At 50.2% G+C, this 13,521-nt stretch overlaps 5 protein-coding genes across 5 annotated transcripts; 2 read left to right on the forward strand and 3 right to left on the reverse strand.

Annotated features, from left to right (window-relative positions):
* Positions 1-593: 593 nt before the first annotated feature.
* BO87DRAFT_392894 (uncharacterized protein) lies at positions 594-2,827 on the reverse strand (the record flags this gene model as incomplete). The annotated part of the gene is made up of 3 exons (XM_025625028.1): positions 594-2,117; positions 2,179-2,488; positions 2,733-2,827. The coding sequence occupies 3 exons, from the start codon at positions 2,825-2,827 to the stop codon at positions 594-596; spliced, it is 1,929 nt and encodes a 642-aa protein (XP_025484719.1).
* A 957-nt stretch (positions 2,828-3,784) lies between these two features.
* BO87DRAFT_438362 (uncharacterized protein) lies at positions 3,785-4,603 on the reverse strand (the record flags this gene model as incomplete). The annotated part of the gene is made up of 2 exons (XM_025627888.1): positions 3,785-4,307; positions 4,449-4,603. The coding sequence occupies 2 exons, from the start codon at positions 4,601-4,603 to the stop codon at positions 4,178-4,180; spliced, it is 285 nt and encodes a 94-aa protein (XP_025484720.1). The 3' UTR covers positions 3,785-4,177.
* Positions 4,604-7,734: 3,131 nt separating this feature from the next.
* BO87DRAFT_79121 (uncharacterized protein) lies at positions 7,735-8,800 on the forward strand. The gene has a single exon (XM_025629569.1). The coding sequence runs from the start codon at positions 8,030-8,032 to the stop codon at positions 8,570-8,572; it is 543 nt and encodes a 180-aa protein (XP_025484721.1). The 5' UTR covers positions 7,735-8,029; the 3' UTR covers positions 8,573-8,800.
* Positions 8,801-10,264: 1,464 nt separating this feature from the next.
* BO87DRAFT_79124 (RING-H2 finger protein) lies at positions 10,265-12,378 on the forward strand. The gene is made up of 4 exons (XM_025629570.1): positions 10,265-10,870; positions 10,921-11,320; positions 11,369-11,915; positions 11,972-12,378. Exons 1-4 carry the CDS (start codon positions 10,535-10,537, stop codon positions 12,348-12,350), a joined length of 1,662 nt encoding a protein of 553 aa, XP_025484722.1. The 5' UTR covers positions 10,265-10,534; the 3' UTR covers positions 12,351-12,378.
* A 467-nt stretch (positions 12,379-12,845) lies between these two features.
* On the reverse strand, positions 12,846-13,318 carry BO87DRAFT_79126 (uncharacterized protein). Its single transcript, XM_025629571.1, has one exon. The coding sequence runs from the start codon at positions 13,276-13,278 to the stop codon at positions 12,985-12,987; it is 294 nt and encodes a 97-aa protein (XP_025484723.1). The 5' UTR covers positions 13,279-13,318; the 3' UTR covers positions 12,846-12,984.
* Positions 13,319-13,521: the final 203 nt, after the last annotated feature.

A 13,521-nucleotide genomic window follows, 5' to 3' on the forward strand; every position in this document is an offset into this window, starting at 1 on the left:
CTGACTCGTACAGACTCCAGAAGAGGATGCAGAAGAAAAGAAAAGAACGATTGTGGGGAAGAGGATGGGATGCAGCGGCACTGCGTCGGAAGATGAATCCCGAGGGTGCCAGGAACACCGAGCAATCCGTGGAAAGACAACTAACAGAGACTCTGATCCAGATCAGGACAGCCACTGCAACTCAGGGTATCAGTCTAGCAACAGCCGTCGTATATGCATGTCCTCGTCGAGCTGCTATAATTACAAATGTACACCCAAATGCTCCCTCCCAACCGGTCCTGTCGTATACTCCGTGCTTCCGAGATAGAAGAGATGTGCCTGTCCCAAACAATAAAAATATCTCCATCAACATGCAGAAACAAAGAAAAACCATCGTTGTAAGCTCCCCTTAATCTGGGGGAGGTGACGTTACGAAAGAAAGGAAGAATTCACAGCAATGCATCATCCAGCGGCCCATGCCAATCCAACTTATATCCAAAACATGAAGAATATTCCCAGCCTGCATGAAATTCTATGAGGACCCGTTTTTCACCCGAAAGAAAAGAATAATCAAACTTAAGTCGCAATGCGGCGTCGCTCAAGCATCGAAATGACTATGCAATCATGGCCGTAGGGCCTACATCGGCGTCCAAGGCGGCGTCGGTCGGGGCCAGCTCCTCGGTCGTGTTCGACTCCCGCAGAATGAGCTGGTTCTCGGATAATGTCTCCACTAGCGAGCTTGGGCGACCAGCCACCGTGAACAGCACCTTCAGTAATACGCTCTGGCTCTGTCCGCCGTTTGGCAGCAATTCGGGCTGGTGCCGCGTATGCGTCAGAAAGGTCCGCACCAATGAGCGGATGTACGGATCTGTCGACGCATCTTGAATGACATCGAGCCCATGGATCACGCACACCAGCAGGGGCGGCGCAAAGTGCAGGAGTATATCGATCAGCGAGAGCACCTCCTTCCAGGACGTGAGCGAGCCGTTCAAAGGTTTAAACCGCTCGCCGCTCAGATCACACCCCGCATGACTTTCGACTACGGGAGGCAGGTATTCTATCAACTGGCGGATCAGGCTGTACGCCAGGGCAATGAGGTGTTGCTCATAGGTCAGTTCGTTGGCGGCATCGGTGGATCGGTTGCAAAAATGAGAGATCACGGGCAAGCCCGCCTTGCGAGCAAAGCTCGCGTAACACGTCGAGACAAGCAGAACCGGGCTAGGGTAGACTGTCGATTGAGGGCCCCCCACGGCCAGGACCTGTGAGTGAGCGTCGGTCGCCCATTGTTTCAGCGAGGTCATCACGTTATCTTCCGCAATGACTGGAACGTCGACTTCGAGCGCGGGGATCTGGTCGTCGGCATCAAAGAAGTCTTCGAGTTTCTGGGAAGCCATCTGCAATTCCATGCGTGTGTACTTATGCTTGTGCCCCCCTTTTATCAGGTTGGACCTGTCTGTGTCTTGTAATGCGTGCACGGTCAGCTCTTCGAGCAGTTCGGGCCATGTGAGCCTGGCTTCCCTACCTAAGTCCTGGGAAGCGGTCGTGGTCAAACAGGCAATGCCGCTGTTTTGTTTACTCACGGACTGTAGCTGTAGACTAACAGTATCCAGCAATCGCGCCAGAAGAACATCTCTGTCTTGCAACAATCGCTTACGCTCCGCCGCATCCTGATGAATCTCCCACATCAACTGACGGGTGAGGGCATTCTGCGCTGCAAAGCGGCGGGCCCCGTTCTGAAGACCCACCTGGCTCAATCGAGCCCGCTCAAACCACCCCCGATAGTCGTCATGGGTCATTTCACATAAGCTATCGCAGTCGGGGTCATCGAGGTCCATGGCGTCCGTGAGATCTTCCATCATACTTTTCGCGCTGCGTCGAATCTGGCCAATCAGGCGTTGAAAGGCACGGTACACGTCTTGGTTGGGGCTCCGCAGGAGCCCGCATTTGGCCTTTCTCACATACCAGTCCATCACTTCTCCAAGAAAGAAGAATAGGAGCGTGTAGAAGCGGGCAATGGCGTTGATGGAGTCCTTCGTCGTCGGTACTGCCTCGCCCGAGGCTGGCGGGGCAATGAGGCGGTTGATTTGGACCAGTGCTTTGATCAATCCTTCCATGATTCTGGGATAGCCCGCGGATGCCTGGGACTCATGATTTAGTTATTGACTGGGGGAGGGGGATACGAACAACATCCGGGCTCACCTTCAGAAGAGATTGCAGGACGCCGTAAAAGATCGAGCAGTACAATTCATTCCTTGGTAGAACGGCCAGTAACCTCCCGTGTGAGCCCAGGGTCGAACGAAATTCGTCGCAACATTCCCTCAACATTCGCTGTCCCGACGTGGACGTCCAGACGGGCTCGATGCTGGCGACGACGTCCAAAACATCGTCGAGACCTTGCAGACGTTCGTGGAAGAGCACTCGATCGTTGGGGAGGAGGTTATCCTGGAAGCGTTTCCAAGACTGAACCAGCTCGTTGTATTCTATATCAAGGGTAGCGATAACCGGGTTGCTGTCGGATGGTCAGTGGGACGAACGATCACGGTCTTGTATCCGCACCGTGCTCTAGCTATTCCGGAAGAGTATTAAAGCACGGACTATCTATCCTATCATGGGGGATGGAGCCTGTGTAGATCATCCGCGGGCACAACACACACAGACACACAAGGTTGACGGGAAGTCAAACGAGTCACGAAGAGACGACGGCCCCAGGAGACTCGAATCATGAAAGGAAGCAAGGGGGGAAATTGGCTTACGTGGAAAGATGTCGCTTGTCGAAGCGTTTCTTCCAAAGATGGAGAGTTTCGGCCACGGGAGAAGTGGCCGGAATGGCGAGGGACGGAGGGGACATGGTTGCCGGGCAGGCGTGGGGGCTGCTGCTAACGGACGGCAAGGCACGACGAGCGCTGTCTCGTCGAGTGAGCCGACAGGTGCATGTCAGGGGCGGACGTCTGCGAGGGAGAAGAAGATGGGAAGGCTAAAGTTGGGCGGGATCGATCATCTAGCGCGAGGGGGTGAAAGTTGACAATAGAGAAGGGTGGAGTAGTAGAGGTGATGGATGGATAGATGGATGGATGGATGAGTGAGTGAATCAATGAATGAATGGATGGAGTTGAAGGTGAGGTTTCAGATTGAGACTTTTGGGGGGAAGCGAGAGGAAGAAGAGGGGAAGGAATGAATTAGAAGGGGGATAGGATAGGGTAGGGATTGGAAGGGAAATTGTAAATTGGGATTGGGATCTAATGTCTGCGAAGGGGGAGGGAGAGATTGGGGAGGAATTGGAAGTAGTAGTGGAAGTGGTAGTAGTGGTAGTAGTAGTACAGGTAGTGAGGAAGTAGTAGGAATAGGAATGGCAGTAGGAGTAAAAGAACGGGGCGGTGGATTTGTTCCTGATCGCCTCGTTGGGGCCTCGATGAATGAATTCCCTGTCGATGGATTGTTTGACCGATTAAAGCCTCGTGGAGCGGATCCTGATCGCGTTTGCTTTAGCGGGAGGTCCCGCCCGGGAAAAGGGGACTTTTGATCTGGGGGAGGAGGGATAAAGACAGGTTGAAGACAAGAATGAGAAGAGAGAAAGACAACAGCGTCAACAGTGAGTTAGTTAGTTAGTAGTAAAGAGAGTTGGAGAGGAAGAGATAGAAAGAGAGAGAGAAGATGGGGGGCTTGGACGCAGAAAAAAACATCCCCCCCCCCCAAGAGGACCAGGGAAAAAGTACTACGGTTACCAGTCAGTGCAAAGCAGACTGTCTGTGCCTTCTTTGGCTCAATCGTTACTGATTTATTTGGCTTTTAATTTTCCATGTTAAGCGGATGATTTATCATTTCTCAGGTTATTGTTATTCTTAACTGCCTATTTTATTTAACGCATATTTTTGGTATTTGTTTCCACGATTATCTTCTTTCGGAATGGAGAGAGAGAGGGTGAGTGAGTGAGAGAGAAATAGAAAAAAAAAAAAAAAAAAAAAAGGTAAGTTTAGGCTTCCACTGGGATGGATGGATGGATGTGTTGAAATTATTATGATAATTATGATTACGATTGATTTTTTATTTAATTTCTTGTCTTGATCAGTAAAAAGGGAAGAAGGAAAAGAAAAAGAAAAAATCACAGAGGGAGGAGGGGAAAAAAAACCCAATGTTCGTTCCTCGCAATTAGAATTCGAAAGGATTTGAAATTTCAGATGCACCGGAAATATCAATCATTTTAAGCTTCTCTGGTGCTTGATTGGGAAGACGGCGTCAGTAGTTCCAAACAGACAGCACCACCATTTGATCGCATCCCGTGTTGTTGTGGTGGTGAGAATTCAAAATAATAGGTAGGGAATAAAAAAACCCTGGAGCAGGGTGGTATAACATAGCAACGGGCCCCCTATACCTTCAGTTACAGAGAGAGCATCTGACCGGGTTCCCCGATCCAATTTACTACAATACCAGTTCGATGGGAGGCCTCGGCCCTCGACTGGGAGGAGAGTGACCCTCCTTCAACACCTTCAGCAGGGAAGCGGGCGCGCCTCCCTGGGCGGCGGTGGCCAATCAGTCTGGATCTCGCCGGGGGCTCCAGCGGTCGAGGCCCTCGAATAGAAGCGGGGAGTAGGACGCGGGATAACTCTTCCAGACCCTCGACCGCCATCCATTCATCCACCCATCCATCCATCCCATCCCATCTTTCGCTCTGCTGCTGCTGCTGCTACTGCTGCTGCTAATTTTGGTTCGGCCTGACATGGCATTCTCTCTCTGCCTCTTGTCTCTGTGCGCTTCCTGGCGCCCTTTTTGCCTTTTTTCACTTCCCCATACGAGCCTGAGGTTGACTCGTTCTTCTCCAGGAGCAAGTGGGGACTGAAACGTAGAAGTAGGGTAGGATTTTCCGCAGTCAGTGTCAATCAGTCAGTCAATTCCTTTGACTGAACTATAACCAGCGGATATTTAGCTAGACTAGGCATGTCATGTCGTCTCTTTCTTCCCCCTTCCCCCCATAAAGAAAGCAAAGTACTGACTGACTTACTTACAGTAGGCTGGAGCTTTGACACCTGGAGCTAGTGCGTGATGGGTTGGATGACAATGAACAAACATCCCTCCCCATCCACAATATTTTACTCACATTCATCCATCCCTCCTTTTTCTTTTATTATTTATTTTCTTCCCTCCCTTCCTAGTCAATATTAATTGACTCTATTAATCAATCCCCCCATGAAAATAATAAATTAATGGCCTCACGCCCTGGTTAATTATTTTTCCCGTTTCATTTATTCTTTATCTTCTGCTCTTTCTACCTTCGTAGCAATTTAGTACTATCTTCTGTCCCTTCTCTCCTTCGGTCTTTTCTCATTCCCCTAAAGAGCTATTTACCCCTTTAAGCAGTCTTCTGCACTCTCACTGCCAACTACCAACTACCCTACTTGGTATACCCTTGACCAAGCATGGAGTACACAACAACACAGTACTAATTTAACTCATTCCAGAAAATAAATATCCTTGGAATAGAAAAGACACCATCTGACCACACCACCACCGCTATCCATGGCCCTTATATCCAGGTAAAATAGAATAACTAAATAAACCGATCAACCCAGTCGGTCGGGTCGGTCGGTAAGTTCCCATCCATCCCATTCCATCGCATCCAAACAAAAAGGAAAAACGAACGAACGAACGAAACAAAGCCCCAATCTTTTGTCTCTCATCCCACCAACCCACCCACCCCCCTTTATCCGAGGGTCGGATGAGGCGAATCTGTCCAAGCCACCAGCACATTCATTCCTTTCTTGAGCTTTGGTTGAATCGGGTAGTAAGTGCGGTAGTAACTTAAGTACCTGATGTACGTGGCTTGGGGGATTAGACTACCATTACTAACCTTCCATCATGCTTGGTACGGTATACTTACTTACCAGTTATCTACTACCTACGGATACATATCTACTACTTTGAAGCAAGTTAAGTTGCGGGAATCTATCCACGACGGAGATTGGTGGCAGCTTGTTCCGTCGATAGGAATGTGTTTCCAGGTTGTCGGGTACTACTAGTACTCCTACTGAGTAAGTAGTCTTCTTACTTGCTTACTTATATGATTAATTGGTTATGGGTATTGTTGTGTATGTATGTAATCTTCTATATTAGACTGGTGGAAGTTGGCCCCATTCTTTTTACTTGTTCATTTATCTATCAAGTTATCTACTATATGTGGGTAGTAAAACGGTCCGTATTTAAGTATAGTACGTAGTAGATCTATCTATTATCTAGATAGCGAGTGTAGAGGGAATTAAGTAAGTAGAAACAGAACACACGTACCAAGTGTTGCTTGCTACACTACAACACACTACTTATATAGTAGTTTGTAAGTAGGTTAGTTATTTAACTAACTGCTGCCCCTGCTGCTGTCACAAGCCCCACGGTAGTATAGAACACGGTCGAGACCACCGCGATACTCCCACCAATCGTTGGCGGTGGCTGCTGCTGCTACTGCTGCTGCCGCTGCTTTTATCATCAACCCATCCTTCCATCCTTCCATCCCTCTATCCCTTTCTCTTAATTATTCCCCTCACAAGGATGGGAAAGGGTAGGGATGCATGCATGGCGGCGGCGGCGGCGACGGCCTTAATCAGCTGTATCCGTAGCAGCAGTAGTAACTCTGTAGCAGGAAGTAAGTAGGTTAATAGATAAATAGGTAGTAGGTAGCACCGGGAGTAATCCTCGACAGGAGCCCCTAATAACACCGTTGCGATATAACAGTATGTTGTGTGTTCTGTGACGGGTTTGGTTCGTCGGTGCTTGCGTGCTGGCTGGGCGAGTGCTACGGTACCTAATTTCTGACTTAGTTAACTATCACTATCTTACTAGTAATTCTTTTCTCGTGTTGATAAATGAAATACTGCCCAGTAGATAGTTCTTCTCAATGGAAGATGAGTACATCGTAATGGTGGTGGTAGTACTGCGCTGCTGTTGCGCGCCACGACAGATCGGAACCCTCAATAACCTATGGTCGTCTGATTGGGGCGTTCCCCTGAGGTAGAATCCAACTTCAGACATGTCATGTCATGTCTGTCATGTCTGCTCTACATCATCATCTACACCCTGCATGGTTGTGATGGTAGTGGTGATGTGGTGGTTGTCAATACTCCTGGGACAAGTGACGAGGGTGGCTATCACGCATAGGTTAAAATTGGGTGGTAGCTTTGGCACTAAAAGTAGCTCAGCTCAGCTCACAAATACCAGAGGAAGATCCTCCATTATTCAAGCAAGCGAGATCCGATCGCACTTTAAGCAAAAAACAAACATGAATTGCATTATGCTTTGTATGTTCTTGTTTTCGCCCTGATTCAGTCGGTGGTCTGTTCTCCGTCTTCCAGTTTTTATCTACACCTAATTCGGCACGATCAACACACGCGACCGCCGCTGTGTGTGTGTGGGGGGGGGGGATGCAGTGGGTAGGTCAGGTCAGGTCACATCAACCCTGCTAGACAATCCCACTTGATCGCCCTACGATCCGCTAAAAGGATGGATGGGTGACGGATCAGGATTGATGGCTGGATGGATTGGCGGATGTTCGTCTCGCTGATCTACTATACTCCCTCCCAGGTAAGGTGCTGAAACTTACTTATTGACAGTAGGGACTGTGCTTGGTCGCCTGCTCGACATGGATGGCAAGTTAAAGCGAGAAGATAGAGGGAAAGAGATGTGACACATGTCACACGGCGTGTTGGAAGCAACCCATCCCAGCAACGACCAGATGGGCAAGAACATTGTCGGCTGAGGAAAGCGAGTCTGCAAAGTGGGGGAAGTGGAGGACACCCCAGAGACCGTCTTCTTTTTACTGCTAACCTCCTGGTCGGAGGAATGTTGCTGTCTGGAGAAAATAGCGAGCTGAACAAGCTGAGGATGGGCGGATCCCTCCGATCGGCCTAATCCATAGCTTATTCCGGACGGGGCGAGTGACTGGCAGGGACCCTAACCCTAGTGCTCAAAGAGGGAATCCCTGCATGAGGATGAATAAAATTGTGTCCGCCATTTTATGCAGATCATGAACAGTCAGTCAGTCCCTTCGGTTTTGGTCAGATGAGATGCAATGCAATCTTGCGCCCGCTGCCTCGTCATCTTCACAGCAGACATGCTCGCAACATCGCCGAATCCCCGCAAATGGAGACGCATGGACTCCGGCATCGGAGAGTCCGTTGGAGAAATGAACACAGACTCACTGTGGACGTGCTTGATTCACCCCCACCTTGAGAAGCGGAGAATCACCGGCGAAGCAAAAGCGGGGATGAGTTGTTGGACCTTCCTGATCAGGACAGAAACGGAAACAAATCCGGTCAAAAGGCAGGGAAGGTTAGTCAGCTCGACATACCTACCTTTTTCCGTTACGGGTAACCATCGCCATCAAGGGATCAGATCTGATCCCATCCAGATCATCCGATCACTGGTAAATTGGCGACGGAGGATGGTTTCGTCTGCACACCATCATGACCAATTGCTCCTGCTCTGGCTGGATGGGGAGGAATCCACGTTGGAAGAAATCGGAGTTGGCGAGGAAAAAGCAATCAAATTCCCATCCCGCGAAAGGGTCCATGCGCGCTCCCTTCAACCCAGCAGCAGCAGAAGCAGCAGCTAGAAAAGGTGTGGACGAGAGGACATCCTTTACCCCGTTCTCAAACGAGACCCATGCACGAGCGCAACTGTCAGCTTTTTATATGGTGCGGTGCGGTGAGAGAGATCTCATCCCTTCTGCATTGCTGGAAACGGAACCCCTTGATGGGATGGTGCTGAATCGGGAAAACAAAGTTCAATGAATGATGCAATGCCGCACGGTGATCTAGCTGCCTATTCGTGCTGCTGCATCCATCAATTGGGGGGTGGGTGTGTGGGATAGATTATGGTTAATGCTTTCTTGTGGTGCGCGTGTATTGACCAGGGCCACCTGTCTTGAGGGTTAATTAATCGGAAAGTCAATCCCCGTCAGCCCTTTTTTCCTCCGATTGACAATAGCCTGTCTGGCAGCTGGTTATCTTTGCTAGTGAGCTGGCTAGCTACGGAATTACTGGTTATCTTTTAGTCAGTCACCGGAACCATGAACGGCTCCCGTCCGAAAATTGGGACAAGCACAAGCGATCGGCGGGTTTGCCCAGGATCCCCCGCACTCGGTCCAGTTGCAGCTTCTCTTCTCATGCCTTCAGGACCAGTCATTATTCTCCTGTGGAATGGGGGATTTTCATTGCCATTGGGTTGCTTGTCTGCTTGTTCATTCCTCTTTGACCCCCCTCAAGAATTGTTGTAGGCGGAGATTCCGATCGCGGGTGGATTGACATTCACCCCAATCTAATCAGAAGAAGAAGAGAAAGAAGACCAAAGTGGATGCGACCAGGCTTATCTTATCCTGCCCCATCTTTTTCCTTGGATTCTCCAATGTTCTATTTGTGATTCCATTTTATCTCTCTTGCTTTTGAGTCTAGTCTAGTTCTAGTGTCTAGTGTCTCTCTTTTGACACACAGTCTCTTGTCGGCGTCCCACTTTTTCTTCCTTTCGGCTCTCAGTGAACCGCAAGCATCCATCATCACGCCGCAAATCCTCGGCCACGACTATCTGCAAGCAATCAGACCGAGGCGCTGCGATGAATAATCCTTCATCCACCGGCATCGCTCGGTCGATCCATGGAACTCCCGCCGGTTGCTCACTGCTCTTTACTTTCTCACTCTTGCTCGACCCTCTCGTATTCGCTTGCTGTCTCCTCTGATTGAACTAAAAAGGTTGGAAACAGGCAGCGTTTACGGCTCATTCTCCTCGGGTGGATTGGCTGAATTTATTGATTGATTGATTGACTGATTGATTGAATCTCACTCCAAACAACCCACCAGGCCAGCAGTAATAAGAATAGTAACGAGGCTGACAGACCAGTGGCATTATTATTATCATTATTATTTGTCTTGCTCTTATTTCATCCGTCGCTTTTCCTGCCGGATCGCCCGGCTGCGCAGCTCGCCAGCCATCCGCCAACCTCCCCTCGTCTGGTGGATAATCATCATCCTTCTCCCCCATCGCCAGCCGCTGCTAATTCCCATTGCAGCCAGTCTGCTTGCTGAAGGCTGTGAACCTCCGATCCACACACACTCAATCACTCACTCACTTCCTCTCACCCAACTCACCCACCCCATTTGAATTTCCAAATCGTCTCATTCACGCCATTCCTAATTTCCGTGGTACTCAATCCACTACCCAAATCTCTCCCAATCTCCCCAATCGCTCTTCACTTGCCCGTATTGGTGACGAGACATCCCTACCTCTCACTGTTGTTCACAGCCCCCCCTTCCACTACGGTCGCTCCAATCCTGTTGTAGCCGCCGTGGATCGTCCGATTCCTACACGGGGGTGATATCACTGTCCTCGCCAAACGCTGACTGGCAGTTGGGTGCCTCTTCGGCTGCCTCTGGGTCCCTCCTGGTTTCTTGGTCCTGGGTCGATCCTCGTCCGTGGCTCATGATCTTCGTCCGTCCCCCATATCCTCCGCCGTCTCCGTAGGCCTCGTCACTGTGGGGAAAGTTCCATCGCCGGCCAGCATCATCAACTGGGCGATTCGCCGATGGGTCCTCCCCGTTTCCATCCTGATTCACTCTTCTTTCCTTTCTTCTTTTTATTCTCCTTCTTCCGTCGTTTTACGTCCTTTCCTGCTGCTTCTGCTGCTTCTTCCACCTGTTCGCTCCCCGCTCGCCTCATCTTCCTGCTCGCCCTCTCATCCCTCGGCTCTGCAGTGAACACGGCCGGTTGGACCGTGCGGCCCTCCAACAACTCTGGGGATCTGTCGTGGACTGGTGGTCTCCGGTTCCTTTTAAACAGCAGTCAGGTTCACTTGCCAACGTCCGTCCGTCTGGCCCCGTTGACCCAGGCTTTGGTGGATCTCAATCAGGCGGAACTTGCGGTTAGTCAGCCCTGTCGACGCCTCACCATGTCGAGACTGATGGAATCTAGCAATATCTGGTGTCGGGGACTTTGTTGGATGTGGATGCCACCAACTCTCTGTCATTGAGCCGCAAGGATATTGCGGTGATCAGTTGCGACCCATCCGCCTATCCCGGGAACTTGGATGCCAGCTCCACGCTAGGCAACGTCCTCACCGCACAGCAGCAGGCTCTCGCTGTCATCTTATATAGTGGCACCTCACTGCTCTGCAACTATACGACGGATGAACCATCCGCCAACCGCTACATCAACGTCTTTACGCTCGTGAATCCGACTTTGAATCGGCAAGTCCAGTCTCAACTTGAAGCTCCAGGGAACGGAACGACGTATATCGGCACCAACATGTCGTATCTGGGGCCCACCACAGCGACCCAGGACCAGACCGATTCGTCCGGGAGTCCGAACACGGGTATGCCGATTCTCCATTGCCGCGGTAGCATGTGCTAATGTGTTACAGCGATGATCATTCTGTATAGTATTACAGGCATTATCACTGCCCTTTTTTTAGCCATTATCATCACCGGTGCGGTGCGTGCGCACCGCCATCCGGAGCGCTATGGGCCTCGGTATACCGCGGGACGACCGCGACAAAGTCGAGCGCGAGGGATAGCGCGAGCCATGTTAGATACGATCCCGATCGTCAAATTCGGGGACAACAACCAACCCGACGGCAAGACGGTTGGCCCCAAGGGGGATGTTGAGATGGGTTCGGGGTTGGAGGTGCCGGCCAATGAAGTAGAGGAACGAAATGTGACCACGACAGCGGAGGTCACCTCCCCACACCAGCCACAGACGGAGGCGCCCCCGACTGAATCGCATGAAGAGAAGCCCAGCGATGCTCCTGCGGCGGAGACGACAACGGATCACCCGAACTTCTCGTGCCCTATTTGCACGGATGACTTTGTTAAGGGGCAGGATTTGCGCGTGCTGCCATGTAACCATCAATTCCACCCCGAGTGTATTGACCCGTGGCTGGTGAATGTTTCTGGCACATGCCCTCTCTGGTGAGCATTCTGTTGGAATTTATCTAAATGATGTATTCATTTACTAACTTCTGCAGCCGCATCGATCTCAACCCCCCACAGCAAGAAGGCGAGGAGGAGCAAGATCTGGGTGATGGTCAGCCGGAGACGGCCGAGGGAGCCGCCCAGGCAACAACTGAGAGTGGCCATGGCCGCCACCGTCGCATCAGCAACTACCTGCACGGTACGTTGAATGCACGCCGCATGCGCGATGCCAGCGTAGAAGAGCGCCTTGCGGCGCTGCGGAGTGTGCGGGAAGAGGCCAACCGGGAGGAAGCAGCCGACGAAGCGGATGAGCAGCGAATGCGGCGACGCAGTCGACTGACGACGCGACTGCGCGAGAAGTTCCGGGTGCGCACGCGGGCGCATGGAGAGGCGGTCGAATCGTCATCATCGAATGACGCACCTCCTGCCTGATTTGCCTGATTCTGCTCTGGAATTGTTTTCTCCTTCTTCATTTGCATTACTTATTTCTACGTGCATGCTGGCGTGATTCGGAGCATTGAGTGTTCATGTGCTATATTGAAGATGCGAGACGGGGGAGGGTTATGTATGAAGCCGATGGGATGGATATATATGACCGGCCTGGCTGCCGGCGACTTCCCCTTCTGGTTTCTGTGACCTGGGACATATGGGTTCATGATTTACATGATTGATTGGATTGATGATGGGGACACTATCACATCGTGATGTTTGTTTATATGGCGATATTGGCGAAACATGGCGTTTAGAAGTGATAGGGTGAATTTTGCACCCGGGGGAAAATTGTGTATATAGGACCGATGGTTTACCTGGAAATGACCAGTGAACAGGCACATAACATACACCGAAGCAGTGTGTAAATGTATCCTATGTACCAGCGATATACCTACTACATTAGGACAAAAGAATCCGACTGTTCTAGTATGGGTCTAGCATTGATAGTTAGTAAGTATTCGCGCGAGCTCTAGTGAGTTAGCCTAGAGTAGACAAACTAATACGTAGTTAGGAAACCAAGCAACCTCGGAATCTCATGCCAAATCCATGCCAATTGCAATACATTACGAATTATTCAGTTATGTAAAGTACTACTTCTCCAGTGACGAAATGCGACGATCCCAATTCCACACACAAACAAGTTGGTTAAGTTAAAAAGCACGAAATGCAAATCGGATTCCGGAATCCGGCGAGGCTCGTAGAGGAGCTGTCCCGATTGCACCCCGTGGGGTAAGCGATCATCCTTTTCTTGTCTTATTTCTCCTGGGTGGAATGCTTTTCCGGGGATCTTTCTTTTCTCCATACTAATTGAAGTGAATTGAGGGGAATGGATAATAGATATCTGGATAAGGATACATCCTTCATCCATTGAAAATATACTACTGTTATTTGTGAACAGACAGATTATCCTGGAGTAGAAAAATGACAAAGACTCGGTCGGGGCGGGGAAAAAGAACCTTGAACTTTGCTATTATTATTGTTAGTCAGAAAAGTGAGTGATTTTGGCTGAATGCGGCTGGCGTCGGGCTGTAGGTATGAGTAACAGTAAGTTGTGATTGGTGGTTAATGCCGCGTTTTAAGCAGTTCTACTTATTTTAAGTAAGTACCTTTA

This window comes from Aspergillus neoniger (assembly GCF_003184625.1).
Source record: "Aspergillus neoniger CBS 115656 unplaced genomic scaffold BO87scaffold_2, whole genome shotgun sequence".
In the NCBI taxonomy this organism is placed as follows: domain Eukaryota; kingdom Fungi; phylum Ascomycota; class Eurotiomycetes; order Eurotiales; family Aspergillaceae; genus Aspergillus; species Aspergillus neoniger.

What these genes read in the sequence shown, in the direction of transcription:
- BO87DRAFT_79124 (XM_025629570.1), top strand. Translation starts at nt 10,535, where the DNA reads ATGGGTCCTCCCCGTTTCCATCCTGATTCACTCTTCTTTCCTTTCTTC. An exon ending in GTCCGGGAGTCCGAACACGG is followed by an intron (nt 11,321 to 11,368) that starts GTATGCCGATTC and finishes AATGTGTTACAG; the next exon opens with CGATGATCATTCTGTATAGT. An exon ending in TCTGGCACATGCCCTCTCTG is followed by an intron (nt 11,916 to 11,971) that starts GTGAGCATTCTG and finishes TAACTTCTGCAG; the next exon opens with CCGCATCGATCTCAACCCCC.
- BO87DRAFT_79121 (XM_025629569.1), top strand. Translation starts at nt 8,030, where the DNA reads ATGCAATCTTGCGCCCGCTGCCTCGTCATCTTCACAGCAGACATGCTC.
- BO87DRAFT_79126 (XM_025629571.1), bottom strand. Translation starts at nt 13,278, where the DNA reads ATGGATGAAGGATGTATCCTTATCCAGATATCTATTATCCATTCCCCT.